Source organism: Penicillium angulare (assembly GCF_028827245.1).
Source record: "Penicillium angulare strain IBT 27051 chromosome Unknown utg000012l_segment0_segment0, whole genome shotgun sequence".
Lineage (NCBI taxonomy): Eukaryota > Fungi > Ascomycota > Eurotiomycetes > Eurotiales > Aspergillaceae > Penicillium > Penicillium angulare.
Window position 1 is genome coordinate 835,693 of NW_026623171.1, and position 26,139 is coordinate 861,831.

General features: G+C 47.1%; 14 protein-coding genes across 14 annotated transcripts; 7 read left to right on the forward strand and 7 right to left on the reverse strand.

Annotated features, from left to right (window-relative positions):
* Positions 1–598: 598 nt before the first annotated feature.
* Positions 599–2,953, forward strand: N7478_012953 (GMC family oxidoreductase; the record flags this gene model as incomplete). The annotated part of the gene is made up of 6 exons (XM_056929163.1): positions 599–827; positions 886–1,011; positions 1,071–1,777; positions 1,830–1,901; positions 1,974–2,343; positions 2,397–2,953. 6 exons carry the CDS (start codon positions 599–601, stop codon positions 2,951–2,953), a joined length of 2,061 nt encoding a protein of 686 aa, XP_056772525.1.
* A 335-nt stretch (positions 2,954–3,288) lies between these two features.
* N7478_012954 (uncharacterized protein) lies at positions 3,289–4,368 on the reverse strand (the record flags this gene model as incomplete). Its single annotated transcript, XM_056929164.1, has 1 exon — positions 3,289–4,368. The coding sequence occupies one exon, from the start codon at positions 4,366–4,368 to the stop codon at positions 3,289–3,291; it is 1,080 nt and encodes a 359-aa protein (XP_056772526.1).
* Positions 4,369–4,937: 569 nt separating this feature from the next.
* Positions 4,938–5,258, reverse strand: N7478_012955 (uncharacterized protein; the record flags this gene model as incomplete). The annotated part of the gene is made up of 1 exon (XM_056929165.1): positions 4,938–5,258. The coding sequence occupies one exon, from the start codon at positions 5,256–5,258 to the stop codon at positions 4,938–4,940; it is 321 nt and encodes a 106-aa protein (XP_056772527.1).
* Positions 5,259–6,409: 1,151 nt separating this feature from the next.
* Positions 6,410–7,403, reverse strand: N7478_012956 (uncharacterized protein; the record flags this gene model as incomplete). The annotated part of the gene is made up of 3 exons (XM_056929166.1): positions 6,410–6,511; positions 6,576–7,211; positions 7,278–7,403. The coding sequence occupies 3 exons, from the start codon at positions 7,401–7,403 to the stop codon at positions 6,410–6,412; spliced, it is 864 nt and encodes a 287-aa protein (XP_056772528.1).
* Positions 7,404–7,549: 146 nt separating this feature from the next.
* Positions 7,550–8,538, forward strand: N7478_012957 (haloacid dehalogenase superfamily protein; the record flags this gene model as incomplete). The annotated part of the gene is made up of 3 exons (XM_056929167.1): positions 7,550–7,566; positions 7,622–7,781; positions 7,840–8,538. 3 exons carry the CDS (start codon positions 7,550–7,552, stop codon positions 8,536–8,538), a joined length of 876 nt encoding a protein of 291 aa, XP_056772529.1.
* Positions 8,539–9,158: 620 nt separating this feature from the next.
* N7478_012958 (uncharacterized protein) lies at positions 9,159–9,821 on the reverse strand (the record flags this gene model as incomplete). The annotated part of the gene is made up of 1 exon (XM_056929168.1): positions 9,159–9,821. The coding sequence occupies one exon, from the start codon at positions 9,819–9,821 to the stop codon at positions 9,159–9,161; it is 663 nt and encodes a 220-aa protein (XP_056772530.1).
* A 649-nt stretch (positions 9,822–10,470) lies between these two features.
* Positions 10,471–11,841, reverse strand: N7478_012959 (uncharacterized protein; the record flags this gene model as incomplete). The annotated part of the gene is made up of 3 exons (XM_056929169.1): positions 10,471–10,625; positions 10,686–11,551; positions 11,609–11,841. 3 exons carry the CDS (start codon positions 11,839–11,841, stop codon positions 10,471–10,473), a joined length of 1,254 nt encoding a protein of 417 aa, XP_056772531.1.
* A 506-nt stretch (positions 11,842–12,347) lies between these two features.
* N7478_012960 (nucleoporin FG repeat-containing protein) lies at positions 12,348–14,100 on the forward strand (the record flags this gene model as incomplete). Its single annotated transcript, XM_056929170.1, has 3 exons — positions 12,348–12,421; positions 12,644–13,072; positions 13,134–14,100. The coding sequence occupies 3 exons, from the start codon at positions 12,348–12,350 to the stop codon at positions 14,098–14,100; spliced, it is 1,470 nt and encodes a 489-aa protein (XP_056772532.1).
* A 2,133-nt stretch (positions 14,101–16,233) lies between these two features.
* Positions 16,234–17,626, forward strand: N7478_012961 (TauD/TfdA dioxygenase family protein; the record flags this gene model as incomplete). The annotated part of the gene is made up of 4 exons (XM_056929171.1): positions 16,234–16,692; positions 16,759–16,878; positions 16,948–17,388; positions 17,447–17,626. 4 exons carry the CDS (start codon positions 16,234–16,236, stop codon positions 17,624–17,626), a joined length of 1,200 nt encoding a protein of 399 aa, XP_056772533.1.
* A 299-nt stretch (positions 17,627–17,925) lies between these two features.
* N7478_012962 (uncharacterized protein) lies at positions 17,926–20,407 on the forward strand (the record flags this gene model as incomplete). Its single annotated transcript, XM_056929172.1, has 2 exons — positions 17,926–18,568; positions 18,624–20,407. 2 exons carry the CDS (start codon positions 17,926–17,928, stop codon positions 20,405–20,407), a joined length of 2,427 nt encoding a protein of 808 aa, XP_056772534.1.
* Positions 20,408–21,002: 595 nt separating this feature from the next.
* Positions 21,003–21,713, reverse strand: N7478_012963 (GroES family chaperonin; the record flags this gene model as incomplete). The annotated part of the gene is made up of 4 exons (XM_056929173.1): positions 21,003–21,027; positions 21,123–21,181; positions 21,300–21,524; positions 21,711–21,713. The coding sequence occupies 4 exons, from the start codon at positions 21,711–21,713 to the stop codon at positions 21,003–21,005; spliced, it is 312 nt and encodes a 103-aa protein (XP_056772535.1).
* A 543-nt stretch (positions 21,714–22,256) lies between these two features.
* On the reverse strand, positions 22,257–23,392 carry fip1 (cleavage polyadenylation factor subunit FIP1; the record flags this gene model as incomplete). The annotated part of the gene is made up of 3 exons (XM_056929174.1): positions 22,257–23,076; positions 23,143–23,195; positions 23,249–23,392. The coding sequence occupies 3 exons, from the start codon at positions 23,390–23,392 to the stop codon at positions 22,257–22,259; spliced, it is 1,017 nt and encodes a 338-aa protein (XP_056772536.1).
* Positions 23,393–24,055: 663 nt separating this feature from the next.
* N7478_012965 (FAM50/XAP5 family protein) lies at positions 24,056–25,306 on the forward strand (the record flags this gene model as incomplete). Its single annotated transcript, XM_056929175.1, has 3 exons — positions 24,056–24,291; positions 24,380–24,938; positions 24,992–25,306. 3 exons carry the CDS (start codon positions 24,056–24,058, stop codon positions 25,304–25,306), a joined length of 1,110 nt encoding a protein of 369 aa, XP_056772537.1.
* A 233-nt stretch (positions 25,307–25,539) lies between these two features.
* N7478_012966 (uncharacterized protein) lies at positions 25,540–25,880 on the forward strand (the record flags this gene model as incomplete). Its single annotated transcript, XM_056929176.1, has 2 exons — positions 25,540–25,584; positions 25,626–25,880. 2 exons carry the CDS (start codon positions 25,540–25,542, stop codon positions 25,878–25,880), a joined length of 300 nt encoding a protein of 99 aa, XP_056772538.1.
* Positions 25,881–26,139: the final 259 nt, after the last annotated feature.

Consider the following 26,139-nt stretch of genomic DNA (forward strand, 5'->3'; position numbering starts at 1 on the left):
AAACTTCCCCGACACAAAAATCTTTCTTCTTTCGTCGATCGCTAAGTTCTGCCAAACGATGGAAACAGATTAAAAGAAAGCGCACAGCGGGCCAGATCTGGATTTCATAAATCGGATTTGCGTCATTGTTTCACACCGTGAAAGTGACCGGCCTATGAAAAGTCGAATGAAAGGATTGGGAATCATTAAGCATGAAACTATATGAGTTGTTATCTGGACTATGATTGGCGAGAAAGAAATAGAGAGGAGTAAGAGGGGCCGCGGTGGAGATTCAAGATAGAATCGCCATATTTCATTCGTGATAAGAAAATCAACAAATCTGGATCTGACCATGAATTGACCCATAATGTTCCAGCCCCCCTATACAAAGCCACGCTATTATTGCGTAAAATTCAGACTGGATCGAGACTGGGATCGTGGCACACAACAAGCTTTCCAAGGTTCGGCAGTCTTTGCGCCCAGGAACAAAACCTTAGTCAGGGGCAGAGTTGCTTGATTGCCAAAGACTGTAAATATCTTTTAGACATCACCGATCAGAGATTCTGGTGTTCAGTAAGGCTCTGCTTGGTCGCCATTGTACATTGAGTTCGTCCTCGCTATGCGCTTTGCTCGGTCCGTCGGCCAGGCCATTGGCGCGAATCTCGCCATTATCTCTCTGGCCCATGCTTTGTCGCCTTGCACTCAGATTTCCGACTCATACGACTTTGTGATTATTGGTGGTGGACAAGCTGGTCTCACAGTCGGTGGCCGACTCGCAGAAGATACCAACCATACAGTTCTTGTTCTAGAAGCCGGCGAAAATGGCGATGCTTATCGCGAGCGTATAGGTATGTGGAATCAAAGGTAAAACCAACCATGTCGATTTCTGTCTAACTTTGCGAAAAGATACCCCAGCATATTCGTACTTTGATTCTTTATGGACAACGCCTTTGAATTGGAAGTACTACACTGTTCCGCAACCCAATGCCAATGACCGAGAGATCTATTGGCCTCGCGGCAAGACCCTTGGAGGTTCGTATCTGCGTCGCATTCAGGAAACGAAGAAGGCTTTTCAATTAACCAAAGCACAGGGAGCTCTGCCATTAATGGACTTTACATGACCCGTCCAGGTGAGATCGAAATCAACGCCTGGAAGGATCTTCTAGGAGACATGGATGGTGCAGATAATTGGTCGTGGGATTCATTCTATGCGGCCATGAAGAAGAGCGAGAACTTCACTGGCTCAAGCGATGCGATCGCTGAAGAGGCTGATATTCACTGGAATACATCCAATCACGGTCTTGAAGGACCAACCCAAGCATCCTACCCGGGCTACACATTTCCTCAGGTTGGATATTGGTCACAATCCTTGGAAAGCATCGGCATTGAAATTTCTGAGAATATGTATGGAGGTGAAAATTGGGGTGCCGAAGTCTCAACCTCTTGCATCAACCCTTCAAATTGGACGCGATCATACAGCCGTACTGGGTACCTTGATCCTCTCCCCGATAATGGGAACTACGATGTCTTGGCCAATGCGTATGTGACTCGCATTGTCTTCGATAATTCTTCGTCCGCAGATAACTTGACGGCCACTTCCGTGGAGTACACAATTGATAACGGTACAACTATATCCTCCGTCAATATTACCAAGGAGGTCATTCTATCGGCTGGTAGCGTTGGAAGCCCAGCAGTATTGCTATACAGCGGAGTGGGCCCTAAGGATGTTCTCGCTGATGCTGGGATTGACCTTGTCTCCGAGCTGCCTGGAGTTGGTCAGCACCTCCAAGATCATTTCGTAAGTCTGTCCATGCTATAGTTAAAAGAGAAAACTTGACTAATCTGAGAAGAGTGCAACTGTGACATGGGACACCGAGGTGGACACCGCAGGATCAATCTATTACGATGACGGTGCCGACAAGGTATGACTTCACAAGTCTATATGTAGCATCTCGAATATACAGAACCGTGGCATCTAACTGTCAGGATAACAGGATAACGAACTTTTCCTCTCTTATATCGATTCAGCCGTTGCGTATGTCAACTCAACCGCATTCTACGGTGGCAATGTCTCTGCAATGGAGTCATCTTTTCTAGCCTTGATTGATCAATACGCACCGAACACGACTTACGACTCCGGTGTCATCGCCGGGTACAAAGCTATCTGCAACATAACAGCCAAGAGCATATTCAACAGTCCTACCGGCATCATCGAGCTCCTATTGATGAACAGCGACTCCAACGGCGATATCGGTATCACTGCCGCGTTACAGCACCCGTACAGCCATGGTCGTATCTACATCAACTCTTCCAACCCTCTAGACTACCCGGTCATCGACCCGAACTACCTATACAATCCAGCCGGTACACATTCCAAATCCACCTCTATTCAATTGCGCATCACTAACTTATCCCAGATGACGAGGTTCTCCTTCAAGGTATCAAGATGGCACGAAGTGTTGGTGAAGCTGCTCCGCTGAGCAACAACCTCACCTCAGAAACTGCACCAGGTTCATCTATCCAGAGCGATGATGATCTGCTCTCATGGATCCGTGGTGCTGCTAGTACCGAGTTCCATCCATCTTCGTCTTGTGCTATGCTCCCCAAAGATCTGGGTGGTGTAGTTGATGCCAATCTACTGGTCTACGGCCTTGCAAATGTTCGAGTAGTCGACGCCAGTGTCCCTCCAATCGCATTGTCAACGCATCTTATGGCTTCAACATATGGTATCGCTGAACAGGCGGCCAACATCATTCGTGGGTTCTATAACGGAGTACCCTTGACAACATCGACTACTTCCGGCAGTGATAGCGACGATAGCGGTGACAGCAGCAGCACGACAACTAATTCCTCGCATAAGTCTGCGAGTACCGGGTCGGAATCTGCTCCAAGCAACAATTCTTCTAAAGACAAGAGCGGGCTTCTATCTTCTATTTGCATGTTCCTCGTTCTTGGATTCGGGTTGTCTATGTAGAAAGATGGGAGCGGGGCCTACTTAATTAAGTTTTTTTGTATATAGAGTAGACTTGTATTTACGAAATAAAGAACATGTGTCACGATTTTGATATTTGGGACACGATCAGATTAATTAGGGGCATTTTTCGACAATTGTAGCGCAATTAAGAACAAGATCAGTTTAATACCATAAATATCTTAGGTTTGTCCAAGAGAAGAGGATTGAAAGACCTTGACAGCGAAGAGACTCGGCTCTTATTTAGTATAATCTAGTAGAAGACAAATTGATGAATTGATGAATTGAACAAAGAATGTCTGTTGTATATTGACAAAATGCTAGCTGTTTAGCTAAATTTAGGGAGTGTAAACATCAGGCTCAGACTTGATCAGCACAGTTGGCTGCTCGAGAATGATAACAGGTCCAGCAATAACACTGTCCTCGGTAGGAGCACCCTCCTGATCGGCAATGTTCATGATAATCACACCATCCTGGTCGAAAACACTAGGAATAGTGACCTTGCCCTTGACATGGTCATACGGAACACTGATAGACTGAACACCGTGATAAAAGACGGCATAGTAATCCTTTCCAGACTCAAAGGTAGGCAGATTAGCCGGCTGATAGAAGAACGGCTGGATGACTGAGCCAGGAGTAGCAGTAGTTCCATTACCCCAGATGACCATCTGCGGCAGAGCTTGGCGCGGGCTAGGGTAAACGGGGTTCTCGGCAGGGTAAGAGGTGATGAAAGACCGGGTAAGCTCAAGGATCTGGTTGGCGTATGGGTAGGTAGTATCAGCAGGTCCAGAGAATGGATCGGTGTTCCAGTTATCGATGAGACCCCAGACGTTGTGACGAGTCTCAGTTTGGCCAATTGCCATCAGGGCAGCCCTGGAGGCATTGGTCTTAGCCTGAAGCTGAAGACCAGTCAGGAAAGCCTGGCTAGAGGCCTCGAGGTAAACCTGCAGAGCGAGGAAGTTGAGAGGAGTGGTCTTGTTGAAACTGTAGGAGTATGTGCAAGGGCCAGGCTTCAGGGAGTTTTCGGAGATTTGATCTTGGAAGATACGGATGTGACCGGCTTCATTGTCGCGGATCTGCTTGATACGCTCGTAGGTAGTATTGAGGTATCCGAGCTTGGTGAAATCTTCCGAAGTATAGGTATCCACGGCGAGCTGGTAGAACGAGTAAATAGCCCACTCAGCGCTCAACAGGTTCTGGAAAAGAAGGTCGTCGGCTGCAGGCTCGCCTGAGCCAGTGGCTGGGATGACCTTGAGCCACTCAGCCGCAAGGGGAGTCTGTTTACCCTGGTAGGTGGTAAACAGAGATGATTCACCAGGAACAGCGTCTGCTGAAACACTGCGGGCCGACTTGGATGGTGCTGCAAGGACCGGTAGAATGGTTGCCGTAGAGGCAAAAAAGAGTGTAGAGAGATGCATGCTGATAACCCTTGAGGACCAAGTATCAGGGGAAAAGGAAGGAAAAGACCGACTTAAAGATGTGAAAATCGTTCCCAGAGGTGGATTGCCCCTCCTTTAATAGGGCATCCCGGACATTAGCTCAATTCCGTTAGATTGCGCGGGTCTTCCTTCGTGATTTCTTGTCGCCCCCGGGGCTGTGGATGACGATATGCATCGCACTTGTTCCTTAGTTGGCAATGAGGCGCTGGACGGCGGTGAACAGCCGACAGCAGTGGTGGCGAGATTAATTTAGAATCACAGTCCATTTATCTTGACCTTTAGTCTAGTGACGGACTAAGATAAGTCAATGTTTGGGCTGAAGAAACCACTCAAGTTGACATCCATTGTCTCCCCGGCGATCATCTACCAAAAAGTAAGTATACTAGTATATGCGATCGCACAGTCACAGAAACAAGGTTTTGACCAGCTTATGGAACATAATTCGTGAGATCTTTATCCACTGACCTTAATTATAATTGCGTATCTTGTATGCTGTGGGTCGCGCTGATCAATTCCTGCCGGCAGAATCCCTGTCATCGCATTGCTCATCAAGTCCCGAGAACCTTGAATGAGGTACGAAACTCGCAATACGTCGCGCTGGGTGCAATCCAGAGAGCATAGCTCATAGGCTTTTCTGGGTAAATCAAACCGGTAAGACTTAGCGTGTTGGGGCCAAAAAGCCCAGAGCGAATCAATAAAGTAGTTGGGGCCAAAACAGTGCGACTGGCGCACAGAGTGCCTGCCCGGAGGACTGGTAACAATGCAGGTTTATGCAGCTCCGGAGTACTCCGCAGAAGGATTGAGACAGTGCGAATGCGATTCCTCAATGGGTGATATGGACCGAGCTCAGTGAAATCAAATAAAGCCATTGTAGTTTTTTTCTCTCTCGGAAATTTCACAGGCTATGGCGGCCGGTCTACTGTTCTAAACAACCACAATTTTGAGGCTTCGAATGGTGCCAGGAGCAGGCAGTTTGCCTGCATGAATAAGGGCAGAATCACCCAGCATCCCTGTAATTCTCATGTAGGTACCCGAGTGCTGAATGATCCTTTCAAGGTTCTTTGATGAAGGATCCCTCTGCGAGATTACCTTGAATATAGTCCATGCCTAATCAACTATTATGGGCGTAGATGACGCATTGCCAAGTCGCTTAATCCACTTTTGGCCCCATTCATGTTCAATTGATCGCAAGCCATTGCTTAATTCGACTATTTGAGCTGCACATTCATAGAGTCACTCATATTCGGAGTGTTCGGTTAGTGATCTGTACATAGTCAGTGTTCGGTATCGCGTCATAACTTTAACTGGAAGGACATTACTACTAGTATGGAGCCTCCAATATGAATTAATAATCTCCACCAGGAACATTGAACGGGTCATTCTTATCCAGATGAACACAAGGTCTTGCTTATATACTCAATGCAATGCATACATGAATACCCTCTACTCTGCATATATGCAAATAATATGTATGCTCTATATAGAGAAGGAGCAAGGAAGATCACATCCGCTGCTATATCACTATATGGTAATTCCAAAGATTCGCGAATAGCGTCATCCAACAATTTGCCTATGTATGAGACCAATCCCACCGCTATTTTCCAAGCTCCATTCGATGACCTCATCCAACAAGATCTTTCATTCGGAACCTTTGACTGGGCGCCGTCTCACTGGCTTGGCTATGATCATTGGATTGTAACTTCTAGCTATAACTTGAAATCTCATTGTACAGATTCCGTGTTCCAATATGGTATCGAAGGGGGTATAGAAGACGTTTCACGGTTCTCGTGTGCGGATCGCATGGAGGGTAGAGAAACAAATGAATGATGATGCAAAGCATGCAAGCTCATAAATGCTGTTGCGGCTAAGGAACTTTGGATGGGCGTAGACGGTTCCAAGTGCTTTCAGATAACCCGGAGTATTATCAGGTCCTTCCGAGCGTTAAGACAGTGTGTCTGTCTACGATGACTGGACGGTCTCTCTCTAACCCCAAGACCGTAGGTATTTATATTTGGTATCATCAGGATTGGAAATTCATTGAATAACCTCCTGTCTTTGGGTCTTGTACAAAGTTGAAGTTGTCTGTGGACAAACCAAAGGGTTTCAAGATGCCATTCCCCAGCTAGAGTTAGATAAACAAGTTAGGATTTGAATCAGACACCCGGTCGGTGATGAAGAAAACTCACATCTTTCATTTTAGACATCATGTCGCCCATTTCCTTCTCCCGAGCCTCTCCAACTCGACCTGGAAGCTCTCGAAGCGCGCGTTGCACAATACGTTTATCATCAAATGGGAGACTCTCCATCTTATCCAGAACCTGATAATCTTCCATAGCGCCTTGAAGATTGGCCCATCCACCCATCTGCGATTTTGCCTTCGCCCGTCGCATGAGGGCCTTGGCTTGTATCCGAAGAACATTGGATCGGGTTTCATCTAATTCCTTCAGCCGTTGTAACTCCTTCTCCTCCACGTCGGCGTCGTCCCCCGAAATCTCCACCACTGCATCGCTGTCTTGCGCCGTGTTGTTCGTTTGTTTCGAGGCGTTGGTCTCGCCGCGCTGAGTATCCTGGGACAGTTCTGAGGGGATGACCTTTTCGAGACGATCGATAGACATTGTAGCGGAGTCAATTGCGGCTTTCCAATCAGCTAGCTTCAGGTAGCACGCAGATATGTTACACCGAAGCACGGCGACATCATAATCGAGGTAGTTGGGGCATGAGGCGAGAGCTCGATCATACGAGGAGATCGCTTGGTCATAGCATCCGGAGCTGAATAATTGGTTCGCTTCCTTTTTGATATCGTGGGCTTCTTTCAGAAGACTCTATTATGGTTCCAGAGAAAGTCAGCTTTTGCTTGTCGGCTTGGAGATCGATTACCTTTTACTAACAGCTTCTTCTTCCGCGGGGAACCGCGCATCATGAAAAACTTCATCGTCGCTGTTTTCTTCATCAGAAATCCCAGCGGTGTCTTTGTCGCATTGTTCAGCAGGAACAGACTCGGTTGTTGTCGTCATCTTGGGGAGGTGAGATGACAACTACAAGAGCAGACGTTGGCGGCCAAATATCACGGGACTGATAAGCGGTGATGTCCCCGCGCGCCTTATCAGCTCAACTCTTCACCCCACACACACATGTGCTATACAGGGAACTGCATATCACAATGGCAGAGCACAACACGTATGTATTAGGTGTCAATGCATATCAACAGTATCTGAGCTAACAGCGCCGATAGAACCCCGCGCATTCGCGCGTGTCTCTTCGACATGGACGGTCTACTCATCGACTCCGAGGACAAATATACTTTGATCACCAATGAAGTACTCGCCATGTATGGCAAACCCCAGCTCCCATGGTCAATAAAGGCCCAGTTACAGGGGCGCCCGCAGCCCGAGGTGCGTGAATACCAAATACACTCACAAAACACGATCATTTTGAACTAAAACCTCCTAGGCCAGTAAGATTTTCCATGATTGGGCGCAACTCCCAATTACGCCTGAGGAAACAGCCGCCAAACAGCTATCTTTGCAAGCGAAATATTTCCCACAGTCTCAGCCACTACCCGGCGTTACTACTCTTCTTTCGACCCTTGTCTCAAGCCAATCCACAGATCAACCTGTACACATTGCTCTAGCGAGTTCGTCGAATAGCAGGAACTTCAAGCTGAAGACAGATCATCTGCAAGATATCTTCTCCGCATTTCCCCAGGTACACCGCGTTCTTGGTGACGATCCCCGAATCGGCAAAGGAAGAGGCAAGCCATTGCCTGATATCTATTTGTTAGCATTGGAAACCATCAATGAGAGTCTTCGTGCCAAAGGGGAACCTGAAATCAAACCGGAAGAGTGTTTGGTATTCGAGGATGCAGTTCCAGGTGTAGAGGCTGGTCGCCGTGCCGGTATGCAGGTCGTGTGGTGCCCGCACCCAGGTCTTTTGGAGGCATATAAAGGACGTGAAGAGGAGGTACTTGCTGGTTTAACGGGATCACACAAGGAAGCTGAAAAGACCCCAGCGGAGAAAGAGGCCGAGGAGCTTCAATCCTGGCGGATTCAGGGAGCTGGAACACCTGGGCAAATTGGTGATGGATGGGGTCAATTGGTCGCATCCTTGGAAAACTTTCCTTATCAGCGGTATGGAATGGAGATATCTTAGATCTTTTGAATTCAGGCTTGAAGGATTCCAGTGTCGCAATACCGCAAATATTTTAACGGAGAGATGAAATTGAATTGCATGAGCAATTCGTGAATGATAAGTAAACCAAGAATTTTCCAAACCAGACAAGTGTACGTACACATCATCGGGCCTATTTGTCACAATGGTCATGAGTTCAATGTTCTAGGTGCAGTCCACTCATGGATCAAGGCCAACTCATATAAATCAAGACCAAATCATGCCAATGAACACCAAGTGATATCAATCAAAACTAACTCAACTTCATTCACATCAAAAATCTATCTGACACAGCAAAGAATCCGAAGACGATTCGAAGAAAAGTCACACACCAGAGACTTTTTTTCCTGCCTTGATCTGACCCGATTTCTTATCATTTCCTTTCTTATTCGATACCACCCCTTTGAAAGTCTTTAAAGGGTTATCCACAACTTTGTGGATGTAAGGCGGATCCATAAGGTGCTTGCACATGGATTTCGACGAGTAAAGGACCCCTTCAACATCGTTGAACCGCCGTGTAAAATTACTTGTAGGGAGTTTTGCATGTAGGCTGTTGAAAGGACCTTTTACTTGTCGGTCGACGATTGCGGCCTTAGGAGATGTTAGTTGATGAATAAACATTTGGAAGGGGAGTAGCTTGAGTTCACCAATATCTCCCAGCAGAGAAGTTCCACCTTTCTCTCATCGTAGTTGGAATTTTTAAAGGAACGCTTGACTCCTTCGCTGTCGGTGGCATTGTGAAGGGATTTGAAAGCTTTCTTGAGTTTTGTCACGCAAGACCGGATCTCTTCCGGAGACGAGGGCAAGGTAGTATCGTCTGACTGGATGTTGTCGCGCCGAACACTCTGACGAGCTTCTTCGAGAGAAGTGAAGATGGTTTGACGGGAGGATAACGTGGCCTTGTTTGTTTCATGGGCAGTCAGAGCAGGCTTTTTGAGTGGTGGCCGGTTGGGCGTGTCTGAGAACGATCGCGACGGTGCAGGTTGGAATTGGGCGCTTGGGGAGACGTGATTTGTGTTATCGCTGGAACGCATTTTCAACCACGGGAGAGGTATAACATTTTCAACGTCATATGAGTTTGATTGGGAGTGAGAACAACAACCGACTAGGTCGATGGGCGAATCGGAAGACAAGTGATCCTCGTTAATCAAATCATGAAAAAACTTACTGAAGACCTCCTCCGAAACAGGAGTGCTAGCATTGGCATTAGAAAAGTCTCTGCCATTCGAATTGCTAGCATCTTCAAGTTTTGGCAAGGCATCCATGAATGATAATGACAAAAAGAAGATAAGAAGGATTCGAGAAAAGAACAGCGAAAAAAGATGAGACGACGTGAACTTGTGCGCACAAAATCAATGAGCTTGCAACACTCGAAACTCCATGAAGGATTGAACACTTGACAATCTTGGTGGAAATTTGACACTCAATCAGGGATTGCAGACTTGAAGGTCAATGAGGGTTTGCACATTTGAAACTTGGTGATTCGGAAGAGGTGGATGAGTCGAATGGGTATATGTGGAAGCATGTTGAAGTCAAGACGAGCACTATCAAATTTTACTCTCACGGTACACTATACTACATGACCTAATCGAGAGGGTAGTAAGAAGCGGTAACTTCAAGGTGGTAGTCATTTGTTATAACATGCCCAAATTGGATCAAGGGGTATATGAAAAGTAGACTTCAAAGCAGGTAACCATTTGTTAGAACATGACCTGGCCTAGTTGGGCGGTAAGTATATGGGTTTAATTAAGCTCACAGGAGCCAGTGCGGGCGTATGCGATGAAAGACAACATTTGAAGTAGGGGGGCTAGGAGGCCTGGTGAATGATTGGTTGAATTAAACCCGATTGAGTCATGTGCTAACAACAATCAATTAACAATGACTCAAGACGCAGTTTATCGCCACTATTCCTAATTAGGAGCAAGGAAAAGACCAGATTTTGAGGCTGCTTTCTGGTGTAGTCTCCGGTGTACTCTCCAGTGTGCTTCTTGAGTGATGTCGACGTCGCTGACCACCACAAGTAACCACAACACTTCCAGTGGAATGAGAAGCCGTGCTGGTCACAGCATCTAGTCGACATCAGTTTTGAAAATTTTGTAATAATCTCACCCGTACCTAGTCAGACATACCTTCATGAACTTTAAACTCCCAGTCAGGATCTTGGCCACCGGCAGAATACACAGGGTTTGTCCACCTGCGCATGAACCCATCTGTACCGCCTGCCCAAACCTCATGAGTACCTTCAGTGCCAGTAGAAAGGACATCAATTTCCATCCGCTGGTTGGTCATGGCCTTCCGCCCTCGTAGAAAGCCAAGCATCTGTCCTGTCATTCGAATGTCGTAGACAAGAGCCCCATCACTTTTGCGTTCAGCGATGTAAAGATATCTTCCACACGGACTCCAAACAAGCTGAGTAACGCCCTTCCCTCCGATTTCACGGTTGGCCTCGGTCTTAGCAATGCTGAACGTTCCCAGGAGCTCCCCAGAGCCATTGGAGCTATACAGCCCAACCTGTCTGGTAAAGGTGCCAGCAGCTAGGATCCCATCACCATTTGGGCTAACTGCCATAGCTGAGACGATACCTTTCATACCTATACCCCCACCTACGATCTGTTTTCGCTTACTTGGGATGGTTGGAAGCCATGACACCGGGCCATCTTTGCCCGGACGGGAGACATCAAACAAACAAATGAGACTGTCGGAGCCAGTGAGGAAGTGAGTTCCCCCGAGGGTGGACGGATATACAATGCTGTGTGGTGTGATAAAAGCTTCCGTAGTCGGATTCACCAGTGAATAAGTGGCGACTGATGTTGGGGCAAGAGCAGAAGCCAGACGAATTGGATGGTCCCTGACAGATGAAAGGAAGAGAGCGGTTGCCGGGTTTTGTAGATCAAAGAATGGATAGACAGCAGAAGCGTAAATCGGCTCTGCTGAGGGCAAAGTTGAGTACGGAGAGAGATGGTGAATTCTGTGGTCTTCAAGCAAATCCGGAGGCCTTATATTGAGATTAAATGAGATGGATATGCAAGAATAACAAGGCAGCAGCACTCACACGATGTAAGAACGGATATGGTAATCACTGGACTCGGTTAAAATAGTAGTTCCATCTGGAGTCCATCTAGCACTCCTGAAATGGTGAGAGCCGATATCTTTATTTAAATTCGAGGTGATACCACTGGCATTGAAAGGCTCAGATGCCAGAGGTTGATTGATGGTAGGTGAAGGTATTGATGAAGCCACACACTTTGGTTCCCAATTTCTAGCTTTCTGTTCGTCTTCCGACATAGTGAGGTGGCCAATAAGATAGCTTTAGAGGATAGAAGTCGCGGGTGGCTCAAAAAGAAGAAGAAGCCTTAGGAGCGTCCCTAGCACGACAAATTATAGGAATATTCAAATTCCTACATCATTATCTGGCGGATCAATCCATCAAGGCTATTGGGGAAAAGGACTGGATGCCCAAAGTCGAAACGGTATGGAAGTAAAAACAGAATTTCCAAAGGCAATGAAGTTGTTCCAATCTTATTTTTAAAAACCAACAGTCGAAAATAAGGAGCTGGGGTGTCGACTTGAAAAAGCTGAAGGTTTCTTTTAAAATGATATAATGTAGACAGAATTTCTCGAGGATCAAGTGTATGTAGGGCTTAGTTCTTCCATGTCCACGTTGCTGGGGCTTCGCATCGGAGCGGATAAACCAGCCACCGAGTCCGCAAATCTTATCGGGCTATGCGCGCTCGAATTGTTATTCTAGGTGAAATTGAGGAATTTAACATTTTGAAGCATTCCAATCGGTCATGTTCGCTCCTAAGACCTCCGCTCCATCGGCCGGTGGGTTAACCGTTAACACAAACTCCGCTAATTCTCTCTTGTGAGTGGCCATACCAAACAGTCCTTCCCCCAACCCCTTCACCATGCTATTGCCGCATCAAAGCTTCACTGGAGCTTAATATTGTGAATCCCTTACGGCCATAGTGAATGCACTAGTATTCCCTGAGTACTAGCGAAAACTATAAATTGCAGGCACGAGTGGCATGACATAAGCGCGGTCGCGTCTGAAATTAGATTCAAAACTAACAAAGAACCTAATCAGCGGCGGCACCAATACCCAGACCAACCCAACTTCAACCCCAGCAACAGCACCAGGCACTACTGGAGGACTTTTCGGCAGCGCAACTTCGGGGGCTCAATCAAAACCAGCTGGTGGTTTGTTCGGAAATACACAGTCGACTCCAAGCACCGGATCAAATATGTTCTCTGGCCTAGGTGGCCAACAGCAAGCTGGGGCGGCCGGCGGAGGGATGTTCGGTAGCTCCACAACCACAACTACACAACCTCAGTCTTCTGGCTTATTTGGTGCTACGGCAGGAGCCAGTGCCGCTCCCGGCACTACCACTACCCAAGCACCAGCCGGTGGCCTTTTCGGCAGCAGCTTAGGTGCAAGCTCTACAGCTCCAACGCAACAAAGGCCTATGCTGGGACTCGCCGGCTTGGGCAATACAACCACTTCAGGCAGTCTTTTGTAAGTTCAAGACGGACGCTTCGGGTTATTTTACTTCTCATGAGAACTAATTATGGCAAAGCAACAATACGCAACAACAACAACAGCAGCAACAGCAACCGCAACCGCAACAACAGGCTGCGAAGCCTACACTATCTTTGTTTTCGAATTCTACCACAGCACCGGGAACGCAACCATCCCTGCAGCAAAATGCGGCGACGGGGAATGTGGTGCCTGGCGTCAAGGTTGACCTTAGCAACCTTTTACCTACAACCAAGTTCGAAAGCTGTTCCGATGAGCTTCGTCGAGAGATTGAGAACATCGATAACGCCATCTTAGAACAAATTCGAGTTTGCAATGAAGTGGCTGATATGCTTCCGACCATAGAACAACAGGGATCTACCATCCCCAACGACGTTGAGTTTGTACAGGGCAAGCTGGACACCATTCAACATGCACTAGAGAATGATGCAAGCGATATAGATCAACTCCGAGGACTAGTGGGTAGAGATGCGGCCGAAGCCCAAGTTGCTTTCCGCGCCATTGACACGTTGAAGTTGCCTCTGCAGTATCAGTCGGCAGGAGGGGGTGGCTGGTGGTCAGTGCATGATCAAAAGGTTCCAGACCGCGGTTCATTGCGTACGACTCGGAAAAACACCCTAGCACTTCCTGATGACGTGGAAGTTGACCCGTCCACCGCTAATGCAGTCAACGGAGTGCCGGTGAATCTGGTTGATTACTTTTCCCACCGTGCAGATGAGATGGATTCCGTTCTCGGCCGATACAAGGGCAATCTTAAAGAGATTGAAGACCATTTGCATGGTGTTGAGTTGAACTTGAATCGTCAAATCAATGAATTTGTGAACTCCAAGTCGCGTGATGGCACCAGTGCTGGTGCATCCAGATCCGCTGTCAACGACTTAGCTGCTGTCCTCGGAGATGTCGAGGCAGGCATCATGGGTGTTGCTGCTCGGCTTGGCAGTGTTACAGAACAAGCCCAGGAGGTCAGCCTCGGTCCATTGGGGCTGGGTGATAGTCGGCTAGGATGAGGGAAGGATCGGACACGTTCAATTTCTAATGTACCATAATGCAATGAGCTGGCCTTTTGAGTATGCGGCAATATTACGAATCCTTATTTTCGTCCAATTCTTTCTGAAAGTTTAAGCTTATGTAACGGTCTAACTCTAGTAGTTTCATTCATGCCCATGATCTCATTTGCCTCGGAGCATTGGGCAAACGCCGGATGATTACAGTACCTAGGTGATTGATAACGAAAGCTACTAACTACTTAGGGAGTGGAAATACGGGGGTCTACGCCCCGCCACGGCAGAGAACTTATCTTGTAGACCAATTAGGGATAGAGAACAATGATTTAAATGGAATTTTGGAAAAATCCAGATCCGAATGTTCGGGGAATAGTTCACGGAGCAGCTGAACGTCAGCGTTGTGACCTTAGACATAAGGCCGCCACTGTTGCGTGATCGCCGCTGACCCACTCTTCAACCCGCGCCTAGCTTAATGTAGAACACTGTTTAAAATCCTACAACACTCAAATTCTCCAACTTTCACACTCCTCTCGTCTATTTCAGATTTAGTGTGGAAATTGTATTACAGTATTGGCAAAGTTCTGCCAGATAATATCCACAATGGCCATCGAATTCTGCTATGTAGGGTATATATTGAAGTAGTTGGAGATGCGGAGATCATTCATGCACATCGTAAAGGAAAAACTCCAAAAACTCTATTTTTGGCCGTATAGATGGCAACGGCAACTGAATGACCGAAACTGGCAAGTGAAAAAGAAACATCGTTTGAAACCTTGGGAACTTTTTGTACATAATGATGACAGCATATTGATGTATGTAGTCACGCAAACGTGCAGCGATGTGTTTGAGAAGCTACTACCTGTATTCAAAAAATGTATTATATTCTGCAGGGCCTCAATTAGTGTAAATAAGTGAAACAAGGCGCTATTCGAACGATGTTTAATTAATTTAATCAGTGATTCGACCTAGGACAGTAATTGTACTGCCTCGACGCCTCTCCGCCCCATACCCAAAGGGTGTTGATGGTGTGGGGCGGAGAGCCAGACAATAAAGAGCCAGCACAGTTATAGGCAATTTTCCTTGAATCAAACAAGGTGTAAAGACCAAAACGGTAAGCTAGATGCAGCTCGTTACCAAAAAGTATATCATGAATTACTTGATTTAGTAAAGCTCTCTCTTACTGAAAGAGATGATCTTGGAATTAGGCATGTTTCTTGGCGGTCAGGATCTCATATGATAGATCTTGGCAGTATTCTTCGCCGCCCCGACACACCGCCTTCATCGCCTGTTTCTTCTCTTGTTAATACGGTCACAGAAGTTGTGCGCTAAACCCAAAATGGACTAAGGGGATTGTCAATCTGGCCAAACTCTACTACATGAACCGAGCAGTTCTCGGGAGGAAGTTAGTCAGTTTAGTCAGTTCTACAATATGATGCCACTGCCCTCCTGGCATTGCGTACACATACCCATGAATCAATCCCCTCTCATTCCCTGTCTCTCTTTTTTTTGAACTCATCAAACAGCGGTGAAGCACATTGGTAATCTCTTCCCCCTTTTTTTCACATTCGTACACTCTCGATTATTCGACAAAGATGGGTCATTCTTGCCATCAACGTCACCAGAATTGCGTGATCCGCCCCTAACTTCAGAGAGCCACAATGAAATTCTGGGGAAACAGAATCGCACTCAACATCATGGAATCCACTTTGAAAGCCCACCATTCTTTCATTGATCATTGGCTGAACCATGAAATTCCGACCCCTTCTTGCCACGAGGTCAATTCGCTCTCATTTGTCATGGACCCGACTTGGGTGATCACGTATTCGATGGCGCGATTTCCGTCAAGTCCGGCCACCACGGAAGAGGCTACACAATCGCATCAGTTCTTCAGGAATTTTCATTATGAAACTGACTCACAATTGAAGGGACCCACAAGAGCTACTTTGTGGGTGAGGGATTAAACTATATAAAGACGGTTGAACCGCTCTTGGGCTGTAGAAAGCTTCTCTAAATAACAACATTTGAACATCTAAATATATTTCCGTCCCACTCTTACCAACGATTTACTTCCATTTTTACTATTTTCTCTCTTAACATTGCTCGGCATTAAGACTGGTACGCCTTGAATCATTCAAAATGGCGCCATCTCTGGAAGAACCCATCATTGCCTCTATTCCCGGATCCCAGTTTATCGTTCCCACCAAGGGAATCGGCAAATTCAACGACAACAAGTTCGGCTACGTTCCTGGAAAAACTATTGTTGAAAAGCACACCAACTATGAACACGAAGACCTCCTACCCTCCTTCCCAGATCTTCACTGGGAACCGCTAGAGGAGACCGAGCATGAAGATCGAGGTATCCACGGAGATCCCAAATTCCGCAACCTACTACAAGACGCCTCCGACGTATTCGACTACAACCCTAAGATTGGCACCGAAGTTCACGGGGTTGACTTGGCCAATCTAACCAATGCTCAAAAGGATGATTTAGCACGCTTAGTGGCATACCGGGGCGTGGTCTTCTTCCGCGCTCAAGACAATTTAGACATTAATAGCCAACGGGACTTGGCCAAACACTTTGGAACACTACATAAGGTTAGTCATCGCCACAAGATTCCCCAAGACAAAGAAATGCGCCTTGAATGCTAACTCCTCACACAGCATGCTACGACATCCGTTCCTCGCAGGGAAGGTCTAGAGGATGTCCATGTCGTATACGCGGGTGACAACTCCCCTGACAACCGCGCCTTATTTAGCCCCAGCTTTTTATGGCACTCAGATGTATGTCCCCTCGCCCACGAGAGAAAATTTTTTGCCCTTTATTAGCATGATTTTTAACAATTGTAATAGGTAACTTATGAAGTGCAGCCACCCTCATACACCATGCTCAAGCTACTCACTGGACCTCCCAATGGAGGTGGTGGCGACACCCTTTGGTCCTCACAGTACGCTGCGTATGACATCTTGTCCTCTCACATGCAGACCTATCTCAAGGGCTTGACAGCTCTTCACTCAGCGGACATGCAGGCCGGTGACTCGCGAGCCCTTGGTCGTCCTGTCCGCAGAGAGCCTGTCACCACTGAACACCCTCTTATTCGAACAAACCCCGTCACAGGCTGGAACAGTCTCTTCTTCAACCCGGGTTTCGTTACGAGTATTGTCGGCATTCCCAAGGGTGAGAGTGACGCTATCATTCGTTACCTTACAGATGTGGTTGCTACAACCCAAGAGGCCCATGCTCGCTTCCAGTGGAACAAGGGTGATATTGCTATCTGGGATAACCGTACTACAGTATGTCTCATGGAAATTTCTCGGGATTTGAGAATAAAGCTAACCTTATTCCTCACAGAACCACACTGCCACTTATGGATTCACCCCACACCGCCGACATGCTGTTCGGGTTGCGGTGCAGGCTGAACGCCCTGTTCTTCAGAAGTCTGGTAAATCGCAAGAAGAAGAGACAAATAATTCATTTGGTCTCCCGCATGTTGACAAGAACGGAGCACGTCAATCAAACTACAACGATTGAATGAGAACTGGGATTTGGGTCCAGAACGAAACGTCACTTAATTTAGCGTTATGTTATGCATATTTAGCGAGATCAGAATGCTTAGCGGAATCGGAAACACATTTTTGTCATTTATCAATTATGCCTCACTCGAATGCTTAAGTGCCTTACGTATAAGAAATGATAGGCTCAGCGTGGGCCACTTCCAGGTTTCCTTCTCTGTTGTCTGTTTACCTAGACCTGGAGAGCCACCGCCCTCCCTCTTCTCGCTCCACCTTGACCATGCCCAAACTCTCAATTATCCGTCCACGGTACTCAATATGAGTAACTCAATTGACGTTTCTGGTATTTTTGATAACGCTGAATCTAATGACGTCGCAATCCACCCATTCGAAACTGATATCACTTCCCCTCTGTCGCCAATTGCCGGATTGTGTGCGCCAGACGGTAACCGGGGTGAGGTCGACACAAGACACAGAGAGCAATTTCTTGGGTTCATCGGCAATTCCAGTCACAAAAGGCTCAGACTGAACCACGAATCCGCACGACTTCTAAGTGCCGCACGGAAAACTGCGAAAGCTAAAAAGCCATCACTTAAGTGGGACGTGCTGCTTCCGCAAGCGCATGGCATTACCGCTTCAAGTTCCCACCCCGGTGTCCCTTTATTGACCGAGCAGGAAGAACGCCGTCTTCAGCCTTCACCCCCTCAGGATAAGATCGAGGTCCATAGTTTACAATATTCTCAGTCTCATTGTTCGCTTCACCAGTCCACTGACATCGATCCACCGGCGAGCATTACTGAGACCTCTGAACTATCCAGAAGCAACTTGAGCACGGAAAAGTTGAAATTGAGTATCGCGAATGAGTCCCTTAAGCTGATTTCTAGAGCTCGCCGTATCGGTGCGCTGCCTAAGAGAGCAGTCGGGACCCTGTTTGACGAACTACTCAAAGGGCCCAAGGTCAGTCACTTTGCCGTGGTTTTGATCTGAGAAAGCTGACATATTGCAGAGAAACATAGCTCATCCTGCTGAGTTGATCATTTGCACCGAGCTTTCTGAGACACAAAGCACACCCGCACGTGGCTGTATTCCATCACCTTCTATCCCAGAAAGAGAAAGAGAGTTTTCAATAGATCATTGTGCGTCGGAAGGGAAGGATGCATCCCCAGGCCCTGTTGGATTATCGCAAATATCTACAAATCTCACCAAATTTATTTCACCGAAGACACAAAACACAAGCAAGGAGAAGCTGCCCACAGTTTTTCGAAGCAAAGGATCAAATTATATGCTTGCGGATGAGTCGCAGCGGGTGCCCAATCTCAAATCTTTCTCTGGAATCCGTATTCAAGAGCTGGAACATATGGCACAAGCTGTGCTATATACAAGTGAAGTCTGCGTACCTGTTGATGATCCTGCTTTTCGACCAATCAAGACCCCAGAAACCCTCACAAGTTCTAGAGAGCTTGTATTAGAAAATGACACGCCCAAGGAATTGAATAATAAACTTCAATGTCAGGTTTCCATCTCCGGAGAGCATGCCACTTCAACTGTGTCCAACCCTAGACTGGCCAACGTGGGATTTGGCTCTCTATCTGCATTCATGGAAACAAGAGGACTTATTGACTCGAACCATCATTCAAACATTTCACATTCTTCTTCTCGTAGTCCCCATGATAAAGAAGAATCAACTCTCGAGGAGCCAGATACCTCTAAGCTCGCTCATGATACCAATATTTACAATCCACCCATGGGAAAATCTTCCTTTATAAAAGTCCCATCGATCATCGGGCCCCGTTTCGAACTCAAAGCTTCAAATCTCATTATATTTCTATCAACAGATCTCCTCAAGACTCATCTTCGACTTGTCCAATGTCTCGAACAACGAGAAAATCCACCAAAGTGTTTCTATCGAGACTACAGCCAACCTCAAATATCACCAAACTTGAACGCTCTGATCCCACTTCCTCGGGCACCCATAAACGCACCACAGGAAGCAGATCTAATCATCTCTCCATCCGTTGGAATTATACTCACAACATCTCAAGCTCTATCCCAATTATATTTACCCGGCCACAAACCCACCGATCCTGCCATTCGAAGTAACCTTTCCATTACATCCCACCTAAAAGAACGGTTATTCCGACTAACTCAGCGGTATGACATCTTATATGTACTAATCAGTCATTCATCTTCAAACACCATGATCGAACGCGGCAGAACACATTTAGTCTTCCAAATGGATAAGTCCACTCAGGAATCTTATAACTCTATCCAAGAGTTTTGTTCTTCAATCTCCTCGTCGATGAAGATGCTCCCCCATCTCATTCCAGCTACCCCAGACACAATAGCGGAATGGATCCTGACCCTCGCAACGAACCATGCTTCCCATTGTCTGACAACGGATCAACTTCAGAACATTTCACCTTCGCCTATCGCTTTTCAGGGCGAAAAATATCGACAAAGGACCGTCAATCAACTAATCAAAGAAGATGAGACAAAGTGGGAAGTTTGGCTTCGAAGCTTGGGCCTAAATCCCTATGCCGCAAGGATTGTTCTTGATATTCTCGAAGCCGACGGTGATTGTACGAAACATAGCAAAGACGGATGGAGTGAGCCTGGAAAGAAGAAGGGTGAGAGTTCAATGTCTTCTTTCATGAGGTCTATTGAGATGGGACCGTTGCAAAGACTGGAGCGGTTCAAGATGCTACTGGGAGAGCGATTATTGTTTAAATTACAACAGGCCATTGAACTGCACATGTGGGCAGCTGATGATGACGACGAGACAGCACTTTGTGCATGGTAGCCCTTGCATTAACCCGAGTTCTCTAGTACAACCTCATCTATATCTAGGTATCTCAATATGATCTGAGTTTCCGAAGCCCACAGTAGTAGGTAAGCTTCAGAAAGCACACGTAAAACATCAAATCAAGATCTTTCTCTATCCTTTCAAGTTCTCTTCTCAATATCTTGTCGATAATTTAATGTGCTAATGTAGGTAAGAGTGGAGATATCATCAAATTATCAACTGCCAACCTAGCAAAAGCATAGAGAAGACAAGTTGTGATTGGTTTTAAAAGTACATTGGACAAAGACATGCAAGACCCAAGGCCAATCCAGCGCTTCAGAAACCCAGTATGCAATATGAGCGAGATACCAAAGTACAAGCCACCAGGCCAAATCAGACCTGACGAGCAAGAACCCGGAATTCGACGGATTTAAATTATTTTTTGAAGTTTTGTTCTTGAGGTCGTTGAGAGCGGTCGAGCTCGTGCCTTCGCTTCGGTATAATACACTGGAATATATTCCTTTCCGCGAGGATTGCACAGCTCGGCGGGTAGAAAAGACATTCGAAGAAGGTAGCGAGAGACAAGAGTCAAATTAGCTTTTAAGGAAGCAATTTACTCGTTGATCTTAGCAAGGATCCTTCATGAGATATATCGTTAGCAAGACTGAAGAAGTAAGAGGATAGATTTTTTTCGTGCATATGCGATTGGGAAATAGGGGAACGTGGAACATACTCAGAGTCACGGTAAAGAGTGTACTCCTCCTCGCCGACCTTGATGGGGGAACCACCGAACTGTAAAGACCGTGTTAGTATTGTATTGATAGATATGGATATCCGATATTCAATGGAAATCGCATGGAGCGGATATGACACGCGGAAGAGCTCGGAAAGGCGCTGGGTGTCAACTTACCATAGGGATCAAAACCTTATCACCGGAGGCAACGCCCATGGGGAGGCGCTTGCCCTCACGGTCGAGGAGACCGGGGCCAACAGCAAGGACCTTAGCCTCGTTCTGCTCCTTGACACTGCTCTCAGGGAGGAAGATACCGGAGGCAGTCTTGGCCTCGGGCTTGATGCGCTGGACCAGAACGCGGTCCAGGAGGGGAGCGAGGCTCTTGATGTTACGGAGGGCAGACTGTTCAACGTAATTAGCATTGATCTTGAGCTGGGAGGGAATTTGAATTGGTTTGGTTGGGTCTGGGGAAGGGGTTGAAAAAAAAAATAGAGAAGCGCGAATGGGCCGGAGGGCCAGTTCAGCTTGACAAGCAAATTGGGATGGCAATCGGATGGTAATATGTATTCAGGAGGTCAAATTACTTACCATTGTGATAAAGAGAGAGGTATTGAGGCCAAGAAATGATATGCGTGGGATGGAGAAAGGATGAGGAATTGTCCGGGGGAGGAAGATCTGGACTTGGAACTTGGAGAAATTTCCAGAATGCCAAGACCGCAGCTTGTCCCGAGGGAGAACCCGTACGCTTCGGCATAGAACCGGGGCCTTCAGGAATCCAAGTTAGCCCACGTCTTTCAAAGTAAAAAGTGAATATGATTCTAACGAAGTTGACAGGAATCCCTTATTATTTCAATTGTCTCAATTTTTGTTTAATGGTCTCTCGCGAAATACCTCCTTACACCCCCTCAGACACTATTGTATACACTCTAATATCAGGTAGCTCCGTTTTCCCGAATCTCAAATTCTTTGATGCGATAAGGTAAATGGTAAGACTCTGAATTGGGAACAGATGGATATAAAGTGATATTATCGAGTAATTTCAATTTCAATCATCCATGATTTTGTATTAACGCCACATGACCCGAGGTAACCCAAAATGATCAAATAGTAATAACTGACAAGCCGCCATTAGGCTTACCATCTTCGCCCACGTCCCCGGCCTCCATAGTTCCCACGCTGATCATACCCTCCATATCCCATTTGACCTTGAGGCGGTTGTCCAAAACCTTGACCTTGTGGCTGGCCTCCAAAGCCTTGCTGGCCTTGTGGACCACCGCCCGGTTGGCCGCCCATCATAGCTTGTGCGCTCTGCATAAATGTCATTGGATCCATGTTAGAAGGATCTATGCCTTGAGCCATCATGCCCTGGAGCATCTGTTGCATCATATCGGGTGACATATCAGGCATCCCAGGCATCCCAGGCATTGCGGGTGCACCAGGGCCCGGTGCGCCAGGACCGCCGGGAGGTGGTCCACCAGGCATCGGAGGCATGCCCATGCCCAAGAAAGACTGCATGTCATCCATTTGCCTCCTTTGGTCGCCAACTTCTTTGCGCACTTCCTGCTGCTTCAAACAATAGCTAACCCATGTGAATTCGTCGAACCCGTAGTTAAAGTAGTCGGAAATGTCAGAGCCTGGTCGTCGCCAAGGCTTGTCGTCAGTAGGGAAGTCTGTGTCCATGTCGGTGGCCATGATAGTCTTGCCAGTGGAAGGGTGTAGGGGGTTTCCATTGACATCGATGGTAGACGTATGAATAGCCGGGTAGAAGGAACCTGGCTTCTGGTTCTGGGGTACAACTAGCTTCGCTGGGGCCGCAGAACCAGTTCCAGGTAGCGGAGCCGGAGCATCGAGGCGGGGAGTAGCCGACGGAGTCGCAGATTTTGAGACAGCGGATGAGTCTGCAGAAGAAGGTCTTTGGGGGTCTTGCCGTAAGCTTGCGTGGCGTGGATGGGAGCTTCGAAAGTTAGCAGACGGAAATATAGGACGAGCATGCGGCGCGCTAATAGCTTGCTCGACTCACATCTCTGGCGGCGGCGCATCAGCAGGCGCTTCTGTAATGATGTCAAAGTCGTCCTAATACTTCTTCAGCAAGAGTTTCATGTGGTGCGGGACAATTGGTGTCAAACCTCATCGGACTCAACCTCTACCTCGTCATCGTCCATATCTTCATCCGCGGGTTGCCCTGTCGTTGCATCTTGGGCATTATTTGACACTTGGGTCGGTGTCACTGAATCAGTGGGGTCGTAAAAATCATCCTCTTCGTCTTCCATGGTGATCGGCTCTGAATAATCTCACTTTTGGGTATTTGACGTTGAAAGGATGTCGCGAGTCGCGGCCAACCCTCCGCAGGGTAAAGACTAAGTTTGGAATGTTTGCACTGTGGTTTGTTGCCTTGAGAATTATAGCTTCAAGTTTCTTGAATATCGATTCAATTGAATTTATGGTACCCGAGACATGAGCTGGGTCTATTCAAATGTATCCTGGTGATAATATATACATACAATATTCTTCGATGTTGGGGAAATAAATTCGTATTTATCTAAATATTCATGAGCGGACTTGCGAGGACTTGTAATTGTGAAGTTCTTATTGCCTTAGATACAAGGCATACATATTCATTGCTAGTTATCTGCATAACTAGTTAGTTAACTAGTTAACAGGTGGGCTTGTAACTTCCTTACTAGCCTTCAAATTCGTGCCCATTGCCTGCTTTCGAGTTCCAATTGACAACTGTATAGGGTGAAGTACCTCTGCTCTGGTGGAATCCAGATCTCCGGTCAGCCTGTAGCCTCGATATCGAGAATTCCACAACTCTGGCCTATAGTATCCATTTCGGTCACGTGCACCGCCCTGACATCAGTGTGGACAGGATACATAAACCAACTCCTTTCAGCAACTAAACCCTAGCTGTACGAACAGCTCCAGATGTCAATATGGCCGAACAGGAGAGCGGAACGTCCACTCCACGGTCCTTCACCGGCCAAGGAGCCTCCGCGGAAGACATGCTCAAGTCGCAAACCGTTGGTCTGGTGCATCTGTCCGACTTTCGCAAACGGCGCGCCGAAGTGCTAGAACAGAAAGAGCGCGAGGCGCATGATAAGTCGCTAGGAAGAATGGCATCTGGTAATTCAAGAAGCGCGACTCCTTCTGCGGGCGACGTTACTGACGGGTAAGTTCCAAGGGCCTCTCTTCCCCTCGCTTTTTTGGTCTTCTCGCCAGTAAACATAAACTGATCATGGTTTCGCATTGCCAAATAGATCCTCGACACCTCAAAGTGATGCGCCACCTAAGAAGAAGAAAAAGAAGCCCCTCGCCAAGAGCAAACTCTCTTTTGGCGATGATCAGGATGAGACGGGCGAGGAGCCCGCAGCGACACCACGCGACTCCAGTATATCCCGCTCCGGTTCCAAGACACCAATCGAGGAGGGCGCAACATCCGGACCTCGCCGTATGAAGGCGAATCCAAATGCGCCGCCTCCACCGAAGGCCCTGACCAAAGCTGCCGTCGAGGCTGAAGCGCAAGCTCGTGATACACTTCGCAAGGAGTTTTTGATCATGCAGGAAGCGGTCAAAAACACGGAGATTCTAGTCCCATTTGTGTTCTTCGATGGCACAAGCATACCAGCTGGGTCAGTCAAGATCAAGAAGGGAGATCCAATTTGGTTATTTTTGGATAGGTGCCGCAAAGTCGGCGCTGAGCTGGGAGTGCGAGGCGCCAGTGGTGCTTCTCAAGCACGGAAAGACAATCGCCGTGAATGGGCTCGAGTCAGTGTGGATGACTTAATGCTCGTGAAAGGCAATATAATTGTTCCCCATGTGAGTATTTCCGGATAAGCGCCTTGACCGAAACCCTTTCTAATTGAGCCTAGCATTACGAGTTTTACTATTTCATATCAAATCGAGTATCGAGCTTTTCCAAAGATGGGGGCTTGCTGTTTGACTACACGAATAAGCCACCCCCAGAGCGCTCAAATGACGATCCCTTGTTTCGACCTAATGATCACCCACTTGAGGGTACGGACAATGACTCTGCGGAGACCAAGGTTGTAGATCGTCGCTGGTATGAAAAGAACAAACATATTTACCCGGCGAGTCTTTGGAATGAATATGAACCAGGGAAGGAGTTTGAAGAAAAAATGAACTCGACACGGCGTGATGCACAGGGAAATACATTCTTCTTTTAGCGAAACTTTTTGAAATTTGTATCTGCGTTATTTTGAATATATCAGGCGCATTGTGGTCAAAGGCAAAATAGACCAATTGCTGAAGATTAGTGGACAGTTTTGATCAACGGATGTCGCTTTAGGCAAGTCCTGAGGGCTCACAGATTGACCGCGCACTCCCACCTTCCTCCTCTTTTTTCATCCCATCACATTGGACCCATTATGGATCTATACCTGCGCTGCAATTCTTTAACATGCCGGGCTTATTTGAAAGAGAGGGCAGTGGTCACCACTTGCTCGTAAGTCGTACTGATGGTAGTTGAATAAGTTCAGGGCACAGACTGACCGTACCAGACACATCTTCTGCCCTGGGTGCGCAGACGGATTGGGACTCTCACACCCCACCTCTGATAACCGTCACTGCCCGGCCTGTCAAACCGTTCTTTTCAACCCTGACGATGCCGTTTCCACAATTCTCAACCCTACGGAGGATTATAAGACCAGTGTATTGAGCGGGTTGGATCCCAGTACTATCATGGAGTGTGCCGGCCGCGCACTGGGGTTTTGGGCATATCAAAGTATACAAGAAATGTAAAGCCACGCAAACGTCTTCATAAATGCAGGATTCTCTGAACTGCTTGATTGATTGCTGACTGGTATTTTCAGATTGTATCAAGAATTCCTAGGCAAAAGCCTCACCGAGAGATATACGGGTTTAAATACTCAGATGGACAAGCTCATCCTCAATGCCAACTCGGAGATCGCAAACCTTCACAGCAAGCTTTCAGGTATATTGAAATGTCGTTTTTGGATAAAGAGATAAGCGACTGAGCTCCGAATATTTAGATCTACAA